The following is a 13,846-nucleotide window of genomic DNA, read 5'->3' on the forward strand; positions in this document are numbered from 1 at the left end:
GTTTTGATTTTGAATTATACATATTTCTGAAAAATTTAATTCTTTACTAGATTTTCTAACCAGAGAATTTTTACAGGGATCCAACTTGAAAAACAGTCTTAAAAAGACAAGCAATGGGGAAAAAACCTATGAATAATTCATGACCAATAAAAGGGTTAATACAGATAAGGATAATATTCCTTTGACATAGGATAAATTTGATCATATCATTGAATTTACAGATGATAACACAACATATGATATTCAATATTATCATGATGCAATATTTGCATTAAAAAGTTATAAAGAAGAACTTTTATATACTCTAAGGATATATAAATTGATGTCATGATGATATTGATCTAAAAGATTTATCTCCTATTACATAGCTCAAAGCTATTTAAATAAAGATTTACAGCCAATCTATGGCAGAAAAACAAGAGATTATTTTGAAATCATTCTAATATAAACTGGATCTGTTGAAATTCAAAATATGAATAGTGCCAGAGATTATGCATTCTCTAACATGATAATTAAAAAGGTAATATCAGCCGCTAATCGGGGTTTGTCCTTAGGACAAGTGTGTCAAATGAATACTTTTCAGGCCATGCCAAATATGTATAATTATCATGATTATATCAAAGCTTGAGATGATATTCTTTTGTATGAAAACTCTCAAAGAAAACATTCATGGTGGATTAAATCCAATTGGAAGATAATAATCAATTATTATGAACTTGGTTTAAAACATTTTTCTTTTTATAGGATTTAATGCCTATCATATTACCTCGTAATTTTAAAAATATTTGAAGAAAATCTCAACAAGCTAATATTCAGCTAGAAGGACTTCCTGCTATGCTACAATTTTCAATTAATGGTAATGTTCTTTGGATTATTAAATTGAAATATGGTCTACAAGATTAATTAAGAGAAAAATGTGAATTAAAATTCACTCCTTCTATTCTCGTTCGAAAATTTTTAATTAAATGGTGGGAAAAGAAGATTTCTTCGCAGAAGACAAATCCAATGATTATCAAGGCATAATTGCAGTAGGACCTGCAAAAAAAACGAAGAATTTAAATTTAGATACTCCTATGCATACAACACTCTTAAAAATAAATCAACTTGAGTATAAACAATTAACAAATTTTAAGTTGAATTATATTAGGCATGTATTCAGATCTGCAGACTAAACGATAATATTTGTAACGTGAAAACATTGCAATAACAATCATATTAAGGAAATCATTTCTCAACTCAATTATCGCTTTTAAGTACTTTTTCGCAATTTTTATTCTCCCAAAATAAAAACCAAAAAATTATGCGTCTCATTTTCAAGATGATATCGTTACTGTTACGTCACAATTTCTTCATTCAAATAAAATAACTTATCACCCTGTATTATATTTTATAGCACCCCTTACAATATATTTTCAAATATACTAAATGTTACTTACACACTATTAGAGAGCTATCCCAATATATTTTTGTATAAATATCATCCTTCATCTGTATAGTATATAAAATATTTTCTTGAAAAACAAAATCAAAAAAACCATACATTCTTTCAACACAATGTCCAAAATCACTCTTGAAAAAATATTTTTCCCACAATATTGAAAATAAAAAATAAAACTACATTATAAATCATACTCCAAAAACCTTGGACAAACAGAGCCAACATTCACCAAAGTTCCCCAAAGATTAAAAAATCTAAAATAGATCCATCCTATCCACTTTATTATTATAATAATAATAATATTGCTAAACTGACTGAATCAAGAAATAAACAACAATGATAGTGCTTTGTTTATAAGCTCAAGGTTTTCCAAGAATGGTGGTCTCTGCAATCATAGAGGTGACAACATATGGATCCATGTTTGAAGCAGGCCTCCTGTCCTCAAAGTAACCGTTGCCTTCTCTCTCCGTGTCTCGCCCAACACGAACGGACGCACCTCGGTTCGCAACCCCCTGCAAGCAGAAGAAACATTCCAAACTATTTGAAACTAGCATGATCAAGATTCAAGGGACTGAAAATATTGCATGAGCTGGTTATTTAGACGTTCAAAGGAATTTTTTAAATAAAGCGAGTGAAGATCTAATTTTTTACCCATTTGAAGGTCTTGATATCAGCGGTTTCGTGCTTTCCAGTGAGACGACGCTCATTGCCTTCACCATATGCAGCAATATGCTCTTTGTGCCTGAGTCCAAGCTTGTCAATAGCTTTCTTAATGACTTCGTAACCTCCTTCCTTCCTCATGGACTTTGTGCTGAAAGAATATTAATTGAGAGAATGCTATTTAGATATATAATGGAAGACATTATACACGAAATTGTCTAGGAATTCAAAGGACTCTAGTACCTGTAGTTAGTGTGAGCACCAGCTCCATTCCAGTCACCCTGTTGTTAAAAATAGCATATAATCAATAATGGCGAGGGCGAGGGCGAGGGCGAGAATCGAGAAGTCATAAAAAGACACAAAAACTGAACACAGTAGTATTAGACACCTGATAGCATATTTCTCCCTATTGACAACTCATTAGCGTTACATTTAACTTTTTAAAATGCCAGGTTAACAAGAAAAAATTAAATAAAGCGAGACACCGAAAGGTTTACCTGGATAGGCTTGGGATCGAAGGAGACAACCACCCCCGCAATCTCGGCGATTCTCTGTCAACAGTAAATGAACATGTTAAAAAAATCACAGAGTTCATTTTAATCCCTCATTATATTACTGAAGAAAATGACCTCTAGTATGTAACGAGCCATCCACACTTCGTCACCAGACGAGATGCCAACAGAAGGTCCTACTTGGAATTCCCACTAAAATCGATAGCACAATTTAGAATCTCAAGTTTTAGGCCGAAAAAATATAGCAGAAGAAGAATTAAATATCTCATCATAAACAGATGTTAAGAGGCAGTCAACTCTACCTGTCCAGGCATCACTTCACCATTGATGCCACTTATATTGATTCCAGCATAAAGGCATGCCTTGTAATGTGCATCAACAATGTCACGTCCAAAAGCTTTGTCAGCTCCAACACCGCAATAATATGGGCCCTGTATACAATTAAAGCATAAACTAATGAAGATAAATAAATAAAGAAACCGCGACAAGAAAACACCAAGGAAATTTGTGTTGCGGGATTATAATTATCTGAGGTCCAGGATAACCTCCAGTTGGCCATCCAAGAGGCCATTTAACTTCCTTTTTCAAAAGAGTGTATTCTTGTTCAATACCATACCTATCGAAATAAAAATTTCTAACAATTACAAGCCAATAAATGAGTTGTGATATATTCCGCACCAGAATTGGAGATATGTTACCATGGCTCTTCGGCTTCAACTTCAGGATTGCTGAAAATCTTGGCGGCGCTGTATCTCTTGTTTGTTGGAATTGGATCACCAGCCGGAGTGTAAGCATCGCACATTACCTGTGAGAGAGAAAAATATTTTAAATTTCGCAACAAATTTTGAAGCCAATAAGATTTGAAATATATAAAAAGTATAACGGCTCAACTCACCAATATGTTATTTCCCCTCCTGAACGGATCTTTGAAGATAGCTTGAGGACTGTTTTTATTGCATTATAACAAATAATGATTAATATTTGAATCTTCGTGGAGAACAATATCAAAAAGAGAAAAGTAGACAATGTAATCGAAAATACTTACTACATGATTACTTCACTATCTTCACCGGGAGCTTGACCTGTGCTTGATCCGTCGTAGTTCCACTTGGGAAGCTTCGAAGGATCCTTTACCATTCCAGAAAGAGTCTGAGAAAACAAAAAGTTTGCTCAATTATATTGTAACTCAAGTACATACAGAGCACATGTACATAGAACTTTCAGCTAAGGAATTACTTACCCTGGCTTTACTCCTAAGGTCCATACCGGAGCCACCAATCCTGCCAATTATAGATATAACACATATTTGAGTAATCTATAATCAAATGAAAAGAGTACTCATAAAGAGAAATCAAAATGTAGTACTATATATTTGATAAAACCATTGAATGGAGAGCACCATGGATTTAATCGAAATAGGGCGACAAAAAAATACAGTCTCGATGCGAACTGGGATGACACTAGATTCCCTCATAAATAAGCCAAAGTTGAATTACTTAACAAAAATCAGGGGATTACAGTATCGCTCATTTTCGTCTACATTAACAGGAAAATCAGGAAACATTGTAGATATTTATTCAGAATCGATCACACATAGTTATTAGATACAGAAGGTGCAGTAAGGCTTATAACGATATTGTACAGCCTAGGCGTAAAGCAAGGTACGTTCTTTATTGAACTGAAGTGCCGTAAAATAGATTATGCCAAACTCTAAATATTTAAAGAAAATTTCATCACAACATATACGAAACATATAATTCACAAACTATTAGATGCCAATGAAACAAATAACTGTTAGTCTATAATAAAAGATTAATGAATGTTATAATGCATTCCATCTGTTACTATCCTCACATGTAAAGTGCGCTTAAACACCTTGAGACTTTAAAGCACACCAAGACCAAGGTTTTTAAGATCAAAGGACACGCTTCACTGAAGGCCGGAGCTTTAGCATGACGGAGGGGACTGTCCATACTACACCTAGAACAAACACAACCTCTATATTCCCTGGGCTCCACATGAATTCACGTGATCACACCACGGATTTGGGATCCAATACAGATGTCCCACCGGATGGGTTATACCCAATAAAGATAGTCAGACCCGTGTATGAGCTTGCTAAGCCCTGAGCCTAGATGCTTGTCACATAGTTGTACACAACATCTACAATGGTCATCTAAGTAACTACTTAATTAATAAACAGTTTAAAAGCTAGCAAAAGAGGCCACAAAACATTCGAGATACAGTTAAGAAATTTCAGATCACGGAAAAATCTTATCTTTCCCATCTCAAGAATGGATAAACATAAATACAAGAAACAAATACACGTAGAAGTTTAAAAATAATATTTTAAATCCGCATTCACCATCAGAGGAAACTAAGAAACAATATAATAATATATATAGTCAAACAATACAAACCAGTAGATAGCCAGATACCATCGGTTGATCAATGGAGGAAATTAATAGAACACTTACTAAGGCCATCTCCAATCCATATCCTCTATTTTTCATCCTCTAGTCCTCCAAAATAGAGATCCATGATCTCTATTTTCAAACACCTTCTCCAACCCATATCCTCTAAATATTACCAAATACTCTATTTCTTTAATTTATTTCATTTTCAACTCATATCCTCTAAATATTACCAAATAATTTTTTTTAATTTATTTCATTTTCGAACACATACACACATATAATTAATTAATTTCATAATATATTATTTAACTAAACTTAATTAATTCGCTAAACATGGCACAACTACATGTAATTCGCTTATTAATTTTCAAAATGATTATATGGCAATTTTTAAAATATCTATTTTGTAATTATTTTTCACCCATTTTCAATCCTCTATATGAACAGTGATACTCCATGAATAGAGGATCACTGTTGCATACTCTAAAATGGAGGAAACAAATAGAGTCATCCTCCATAATGGAGGATTCCTCCTGGAGATGCTAAGTGGAAAAATCCCATTATTCTATACACAAATCTAAGATCTCCTTTCATTAATTAAAACATAACAAAAAAGCCACTCACACTCACTTTCAACAAAAACTGACGAAAACATCGTAAAAGAAACAACATGAAACAGAGCCATCTCACAATTATCCAAACCAGGGAAAACACGTTCTCACATAAACAAAACAGAGGAAAACAACAAAAAACAGAGGAAAATCCAGAACCCGCAACCATCATCCAGCACAAATCTCCTTGCAACAAAAAGCAGAAGCAAAAAAGTTCCAAGAAACAGAGCATGCCACTGGAAAAAGACTCACCAGACATATTCGGCAATGATCTTATCAGTGGATTCTGAGAGGTTGAGATTGATGAGATCTGAAAGCAACGCCATTTTCAGAGTCCGCGTCTACCTTTGATCTTCTCTGTCTTTCTCTCGGTGAATGAATAAATGACTGAACTGATTTACCCAAGAAATGTATTCTTTTATGGTGGGAGATCTGAGGGTTGTGACACATGAAAGATATATGGACACACGAACTCAGACATTAATAAAGCTAACCATTTTATTATTTAATTAATTAACTATTTTTTCTCCAAATATTTATTTCCATATCAATCGTTACGCTTTCTAATAAATTTCATGATCTTACGTTTAAAGGCAGAGTTCATGATTCCATTTGCACATTGAAAGATTTTATTTATGCAGCTTGCATGAGTATACATATGGAGTAAATATCATAATTGGATAAACCAATAAAATATTATTGAAATAAAGATTTTTTTTAAATAATAGTCAATAAATCTTAATCCACAAGTTGACTCATTGGACATCTACTCTACCAATAAGCGGCATCACTTATGTCATATAAATCTGGTTTTTTATGAAATTTTTCAAGGTGATTTTGTGGATCTCTTGTTTTATCAAATTCAAGAAAGTTGGCGATTTTTATTCTAGTGGGCAACGACTCAGCCAAGATGGCAGTAGTAAAAGGGTTGTGTCGAGCAAGTATGTAGAGCCCAAAATCAATACACATAAAACCCATGTATTTATTTAAATTATTTAATTAATTTTAAAACGATTTTTAGCGATGCATGATTTATGAATTTGCATTATTTTAAATTATTTATGTTTATGTGATGCACGTTAAAATATTTTCTTGAGTTTATGTTTAAGGTGAAAATTCGATGTGGGATTGAGAAAAAGACCGGTGACGATTTAAGCGATTCTTGAAAATGTGGTATATTATTTCAAGTCAAGAAAATGGCATTTTAAATGATTTATAAAGTCTTTAGCATTTTTTTTAAAAGTCCAATTTATTTATTAGGTGATTTTAAGATTTTAAACTTTTAAAGTTTAACACATGTGTATTTTTATTTTCAAAACTAGAGGTGGGTAATTGGTTATTAAAAATTTTAATTATCTAATTAACTCCCTAATTTAACAACGCACACTTTACACTTATACACACACAAAACGCACGCACACAGACACTTTTACACACACCACATCCAATAGACACACACACACATTTCGTTGCATTTTCATTTCATTTTTTTTTTTGAGTGAATAAGCTAGGGTTCATATGTTCTTTCAGCAGCCACCTCTCCTTGCAAAATTTCTGAAGAATTCTGCTCATTTTCGAGCAAGAAAAATCGTGCATCGTCGTCTCCCGGTCATTCCCCGTGATCCACTGCATCGGTATTCGTTATCTTCGAGCGTTTAGACGCAAAGAGATGTATATTCTTTTATTTCTGCATCGATCTCGTCAAAATATATGTTTTGAAGTTTATTGTGTACAAAAATCCATCTATGTTATGCAAAAATTTGAGCGAAAATGTTTGAAACGATTTTAGATCAAAATTTTAGATCTCAAAACTGAGTTTGTTGTCTTTCGAATGCTGCGAACTTTCGGTTGCTTTTCTGGAAAAACTTTCAACATATAAAACATAGTACTTTTTGATATCTTTGATTTGATAGCAAATTCATAATTTACTAATAACAAACGAGGGAGATATAATTTTTATCGTAAAATCACACAAGCTGTGAAATTTCTATTTCACAAAACCTGTCACCCTCTGTTATTTCAAATATTGCGAATTTTTGGTCGGTTTTCTAGAAAAACTTTCAACATGTAAAACGTAGCACTTTTTGATTCCTTCGATTTGACAGTAAATTCATAATTTTTGGACAAGGAACGAGTGAGCTATGATCATTCTCGTGTGACTGCACAAACTATGTTGGTTTTCAAAAATTGTTGCACAGGGCGGCGCTCGGGCGCGAGATTTTACCACCTGAGCGCCAATCATTTTTGAAAAAAAAAAATTTGTCCTGGGCAGGCATGCATAATGTATTAGTATGTTCGACGTGCAAAGAAAATGTTTTATGTTTTTGAGGTATGCTAATTGTCTTGTGACCAAATATGAACGGGTTTGGAAGCCGGTGAACGTGGCTGGGGACCTCTCCACCGTGGTAAAGCATGACCGGATTTAGATCAGGATTGAAAAGCGGTAAAGCATGATCAGGGACCAATCCACCCGATAAAGCATGATCGAGGATCTCATGTATATGGTAGCGGACATTCCTGCCAGCCCTAGTAATGTGGTTTAGTCTGATCAGGTGCATTATGTATGGGTCACTTGCTTTGAAACATATCTCGATGCAAAATTACGATGTTATGTATGTCCAAGTATGTATGATGCGAGTATGTTTATGAAAAATTTTACGATATGATGGCACGTCTTTGTTTATGTATGTACGTTCAAGTTTAAGTATGTACGCTCTACTTTAAAGATGCATGTGGTTTTTTTATGTATTACTTGTTATCACCAGTTTATACATGTTGAGTCTTTAGACTCACTAGACTTGAGCAATGCAGGTGAGGACGAGTATGAGGAGACGAGGGGTGGGGACCAATGAGCCAGCTCGGTCTGCGTAGGAGGCTAAACCCGAGGACCGCCTATGTTTTTAAAAAATTTATGCATGTTGATTCAAATACTCTGATTTTCACGAGAATGCTTTGCATTATTTAAACCAGTTATTTTGAAAACTATATTTGTAATCTTTTTATTGCAAATATTTTGGACGAGATGTTTATCTTTATCGCAACTTGAAGGATTACTATTTATTTAAGAAAATTTTTATTTTTCCGCAAATTTTAAAATAGTTTAAAAGTACGGTACGTTACAGTTGGTATCAGAGCGGTGTTCTTGTAAAATGTTATGCATACTGCCAGTTGCGAAAAGCTCACGAAGTCACACCACAAGTCTGTAAGTTTTTAAAGTTTTAAATTCTTTCATGCAGTAAGCATCACGTCATGATTTTAGAATGTACATGTTTAAGTTTTAAATTACGTGCATCTTATGATATTGATAATATGTTCATGCATGTTGGGTTTACGTGTTGGGTAAATTTTGGAACAGTATGCCTCTCAGACGTAGGATTGTGCGTGAAGCATGAGATGGGGATAGAGAGCCTCAAGATGGGGAGAGGGCCACTCCTCCTCGTCCACCGCAAGATATGCAGGCTTAAATGCTTGCAGGGATTACTCAGTTCTTCGCACAGTTTGCGGAGAACAATGCTGCAGTTGATACAAGCGCGAGGCCCAGACCATAGGAGGTTTATGAGAGGTTCAGGAGGATGGACCCAAAAGAGTTCTCAGGGACTACTGACCCAATGATAGCCGAGGGATGGATTAAGTCCATCGAGGTAATTTTTGCTTTTATGGAGCTGCAGGATGCAGACAGGGTCAGGTGTGCCACTTTTCTACTAAAAAGAGACGCTAGACTGTGGTGGGAGAGCGCATCTGTGTCACTGAACTTGCAAACACTGACTTGGACTGGTTTCAAGGAGGTTTTCTACTCCAAGTATTTCACTAAGGAAGTACGCTCCCTCCTGACCAAGGATTTCATGACGCTGCGGCAGGGAGACGGCAGTGTGGCGGATTTTGTGAGGAAGTTTGAGAAGGGTGTCACTTTGTGCCCCTCATTGCAAATGATGCCCTGGAGAAGCTGATGCATTTTATTGATGGGTTACGGCCGATCTTGCTCCATGATGTGAGAGTTGCTGGTCCTACCACCTTTGCCATTGCCGTGTCGAGAGCCTTGGCGGCAGAGCAGGACCAGAGGCACATTGAGAACGACAGGCAAGGCAAGAGGCCCTATCAGGCACCTCAGCAACATCAGTAGCAGCCTGAGTTTAAGTGTCCTTTCCAGCGACAGTAGGGGAAGAGGCCATTTCAGGGACCGCAGAAAGGGAATGGTCCTATTCCTCAGCAAAAGGCTCCTCAGAGGCCTGGTGAGTACCTTATGTGCCCGAAGTGCCACCGCCAGCATGCGGGACAGTGTTTATGGGGATCGGAAAAATGCTTAAAGGTGTGGAGCTAGCGATCATATGCTGAAAAACTGTACATAGTGGAGGCAGCCGACCAAGGGGAGAGTGTTGGCCATGCAGGCAGAGGAGTTGAACCCAGACACGACCCTTTGACTGGTAACCTATTTAATTCAGCATCATATTATTTTTTCTATGCATGTTTCGAATTTGATTTGGGATTATTAGTGTGCTAGTTAGTATTTTGGTGACTTGTGTAGAGATTTTCTACTATGCTTGAGGTTAAGATTAGTATTTTGAGATATAACTTTTTGTGTGCTGTGCTAATGTTTCTCATGAAATTTCATAAAGAGGGTAGCCAGAAGGCCTTGATAGATTCCGGGGCCACTCACTCTTTTATTTCGGAGACATTCGCTAATCATCTAGATGTCAAGTCCACTGGACTCGACGTGAACTATTCAGTTACAGTCCCATAAGGGGAAAAGTTATCAGCTACTAGCGTGGTCAGAGACATTGATCTTGAACTGCAGGGCCACCTAGTGTATGCCGATCTTATTGTTTTGTCGATGCCAGAATTTGTTATCATCTTGGGAATGGACTGGCTGACAAAGAACAGAGTTCTGATTGACTTTCAGAAAATGTCATGTGTTGGTAAGACCGTTGGGCATGGAGCAGTTTCTTTTTGAGCCAGATAGATGGATGAGTTTCCCTCGCACGATCTCTTACATGTAGGCACGGGGACTTATTCACAAGGGGTGTCAAGCTTTCTTGGCCAGTATTATTTCAGCACCTGATGCGCCCACTCTGTCGATATCTGATGTACCAGTAAGAGATTTTCCTGACGTTTTTCCTGATGACGTCACAGGCCTTCCACCAAAGACAAAGGTGGAATTTTCCATTGATCTGATGCCAGGCACCATGCCAATATCTAAGGCACCTTACCGTTTAGCTCCAGCAGAGATGTTAAAGCTCAAGCAGCAAATTCAGGAGCTTCTTGACAAAGAATTCATCCTCCCTAGTTTCTCACCATGGGACGCATCAGTGCTCTTTGTAAAGAAGAAAAATGGGAGCATGAAGTTGTGTATCGATTACTGAGAACTGAACAAGGTAACGATCAAGAATAAATACCCACTACCAAGGATCGAGGACTTGTTCGATCAGTTGCAGGGAGCTACAGTGTTCTCTAAGATAGATCTACAATCAGGGTATCATCAGCTGAAGATAAAAGATGCAGATGTTCATAAAACAGCCTTCAGAACTAGATATGGGCACTACGAGTTCTTAGTGATGCCATTTGGACTAACGAATGCTCCAGCAATTTTTATGGACCTCATGAATCGAATATTTCAGCCCTACCTAGATCAGTTCGTCATAGTGTTCATTGACGACATTCTTATCTACTCGAAGAACCATGAGGATCACAGTCAGCATTTGGGTACAATTTTACAAGTCTTGCAGAGTCGCAAGTTGTTTGCAAAATTCAGTAAGTGTGAATTCTAGTTGGAGAAAGTAGCATTTTTGGGTCATATAATAACTAGCTGTGGCATTGAGGTGGATCCGGCTAAGGTGGCAGCAGTTAAGGAATGGGTTGAGCCGAAGAACGTGTCAGAGATCCGCAGTTTCCTAGGCTCTGCAGGCTACCACAGGAAATTTATTCAGGAATTTTCTTCAATTGCAGTGACACTCATTTCGTTGACTAAGAAGAATGCTAAATTCGTATGGAGTGGAGAGTTCCAGAAGAGCTTTGATACATTGAAGTAAGCTCTTATTTCAGCGCCAGTGTTAGTCATGCCATCAGGGCAATGTAATTTTTTGTTGTACACAGATGCTTCTAAGCTTGGTTTAGGCACAGTATTGATGCAGCATGGTCGGGTCATAGCTTATGTATCCAGACAATTGAAGGTGCATGAGAAGAACTACCCGACTCATGATCTTGAGTTACTGCCATTGTCTTTCCGTTAAAAATATGGAGACATTACTTGTACGACGATAAATATCAGATATTTATTGATCACAAGAGTCTCAGGTATTTTTTTACGCAGAAGGAGCTGAATATGAGACAAAGACGGTGGTTGGAGTTAGTGAAAGATTACGATTGTGAAATTAGCTACCATCCGGGGAAAGTTAATGTTGTGGCAGATGCTTTGAGCAGAAAAGTTGCAGTCGTAGCACAGCTGTCAGTGCAGAGATCTATTCAGTCATAGATTCAGAGGTTTGGTTTAGAGGTTTATCCTAAGGTCATAGCTCCTAAGTTGCTAATCTGACAGTCAAGTCTTCCTTGCTAGATCGAATTCGTAGAGTCAGCCTTCGGATGACCAGTTACAGAAATGGAAGCTGAAGGATGAAGCCAAGGGCAGTGTACTCTACATAGTGTCTGATGGTATTGTGAGATACAAATGAAGGATGTAGGTGCCTAGTGTTGATTCGATCAGAGAGAATATTCTGACAGAGGCACATACATCTCTGTATTCCATCCACCCAGGAGGTACCAAGATATACAAGGATTTGTAGATTTTTTATTAGTGGCCAGGTATGAAGAGGGACATCCACCGATTTGTATCTGAATGTCTCACTTGTCAGCAAGTGAAAACAGAGTATCAGAGGCCAACAAGAATGCTTAAGCCACTCCCTATCCCCGAGTGAAAATGAGATAATATTACCATGGATTCTGTTGTTAGTTTGTCGAGGTCAGTCAGAGAATCCAATGCCATTTGGGTTATAGTGGATCGATTTACTAAGTCAACGCATTTCTTACCGGTGAAGACGATTTCTCCATGACTCAGTATGCAGAGCTTCAAGGAGATAGTCCAATTGCACGGGATCTCAGTCTCTATTGTGTCCGACAGGGACCCGAGATTTACATCGTCCTATTGAAAGAGTTTACATGCAACCATGTGGACGAAGTTGCTATTCAGTACGACATTTCACTCTCAGACAGATGGCCAGTAAAAGAGAGTGATTCAGATATTGGAAGATCTATTGCGAGCTTGTTTGATAGATTTCCATGGGAATTGAGAATCGAAGCTACCTCCAGTGGAGTTTACCTACAACAACAGCTTTCAATCATCTATAGGTATGACTCCTTACGAGGCTCTGTATGGAAGGAAGTGCAGATCGCCGATTCATTGGGATGAAGTCGGTGACAGATCAGAAATTGACCCAGAGATTGTTCATCAAACTGCAGATGTGGTGATCAAGATTCGTGACATGATGAAGACCACCCAGAGTCATCAAAAGAGTTATGCTGACAAGAGGAGGAGAGATCTCGAATTTGCCATAAGTGATCACGTTTTCGTAAATATAGCACCTATGGAGGGTGTTATGAGGTTTGGGAAGAGAGGCAAGCTTAGTCCGAGATTTATTGGATCATTCAAGATTCTTGACAGAATTGAGACACTAGCTTATCATGTAGCCCTACCGCGGAATTTGGCCGGAGTACACAATATATTCCACATTTCAATTCTGAGGAAGTACATAACAAATCCTTCGCATGTTTTGAGTTTTGAGCCGTTGCAGTTGGCTCCAGATCTGTCGTATGAGGAAAGACCTGTCCAAATTCTAGACAGACAGGAGCGGAGACTTCGGAACAAAGTGACCAAGTTGGTCAAAGTCCGGTGGCTGAATCAATCAGTGGAGGAGGCCACTTGGGAGTCCGAAGCAGACATGAGGAATCGCTACCCGGAGTTGTTTGGTAAGATTTAATTTCGAGGACGAAATTTGTTTATGTGGGGGAGGAATTGTAGAGCCCAAAATCAGTACACATAAAACCCATGCATTTATTTAAATTGTTAAATTATTTATTTAAGTTTAAAACGATTTTTAGCGATGCATGATTTATGAATTTGCATTATTTTAAATTATTTATGTTTATGTGATGCACGTTAAAATATTTTCTTGAGTTTATGTTTCAGGCGAATATTCGATGTGGGTCGGGAAAAGAGACCAG

General features: G+C 37.1%; 1 protein-coding gene across 1 annotated transcript; it reads right to left on the reverse strand.

Annotated features, from left to right (window-relative positions):
• Nucleotides 1-1,595: 1,595 nt before the first annotated feature.
• On the reverse strand, nt 1,596-6,087 carry LOC142549154 (glutamine synthetase cytosolic isozyme 2-like). The gene is made up of 12 exons (XM_075657969.1): nt 5,891-6,087; nt 3,851-3,890; nt 3,656-3,759; nt 3,506-3,554; nt 3,309-3,415; nt 3,139-3,226; nt 2,913-3,041; nt 2,728-2,802; nt 2,596-2,649; nt 2,342-2,379; nt 2,090-2,249; nt 1,596-1,950 (listed from the first exon to the last, which is right to left on the reverse strand). Exons 1-12 carry the CDS (start codon nt 5,962-5,964, stop codon nt 1,798-1,800), a joined length of 1,071 nt encoding a protein of 356 aa, XP_075514084.1. The 5' UTR covers nt 5,965-6,087; the 3' UTR covers nt 1,596-1,797.
• Between the last annotated feature and the right edge of the window lie 7,759 nt (nt 6,088-13,846).

This window comes from Primulina tabacum, chromosome 6 (genome assembly GCF_025594145.1).
Source record: "Primulina tabacum isolate GXHZ01 chromosome 6, ASM2559414v2, whole genome shotgun sequence".
Classification (NCBI taxonomy): domain Eukaryota; kingdom Viridiplantae; phylum Streptophyta; class Magnoliopsida; order Lamiales; family Gesneriaceae; genus Primulina; species Primulina tabacum.

Coding starts and splice junctions, on each gene's coding strand:
- LOC142549154 (XM_075657969.1), bottom strand. CDS start 5,964: ATGGCGTTGCTTTCAGATCTCATCAATCTCAACCTCTCAGAATCCACT. Junction 3,227..3,308: donor GTTGAAGCCGAAGAGCCATG/GTAACATATCTC, acceptor TTATTTCGATAG/GTATGGTATTGAACAAGAAT. Junction 2,250..2,341: donor GGTGCTCACACTAACTACAG/GTACTAGAGTCC, acceptor ATATTCTTTCAG/CACAAAGTCCATGAGGAAGG.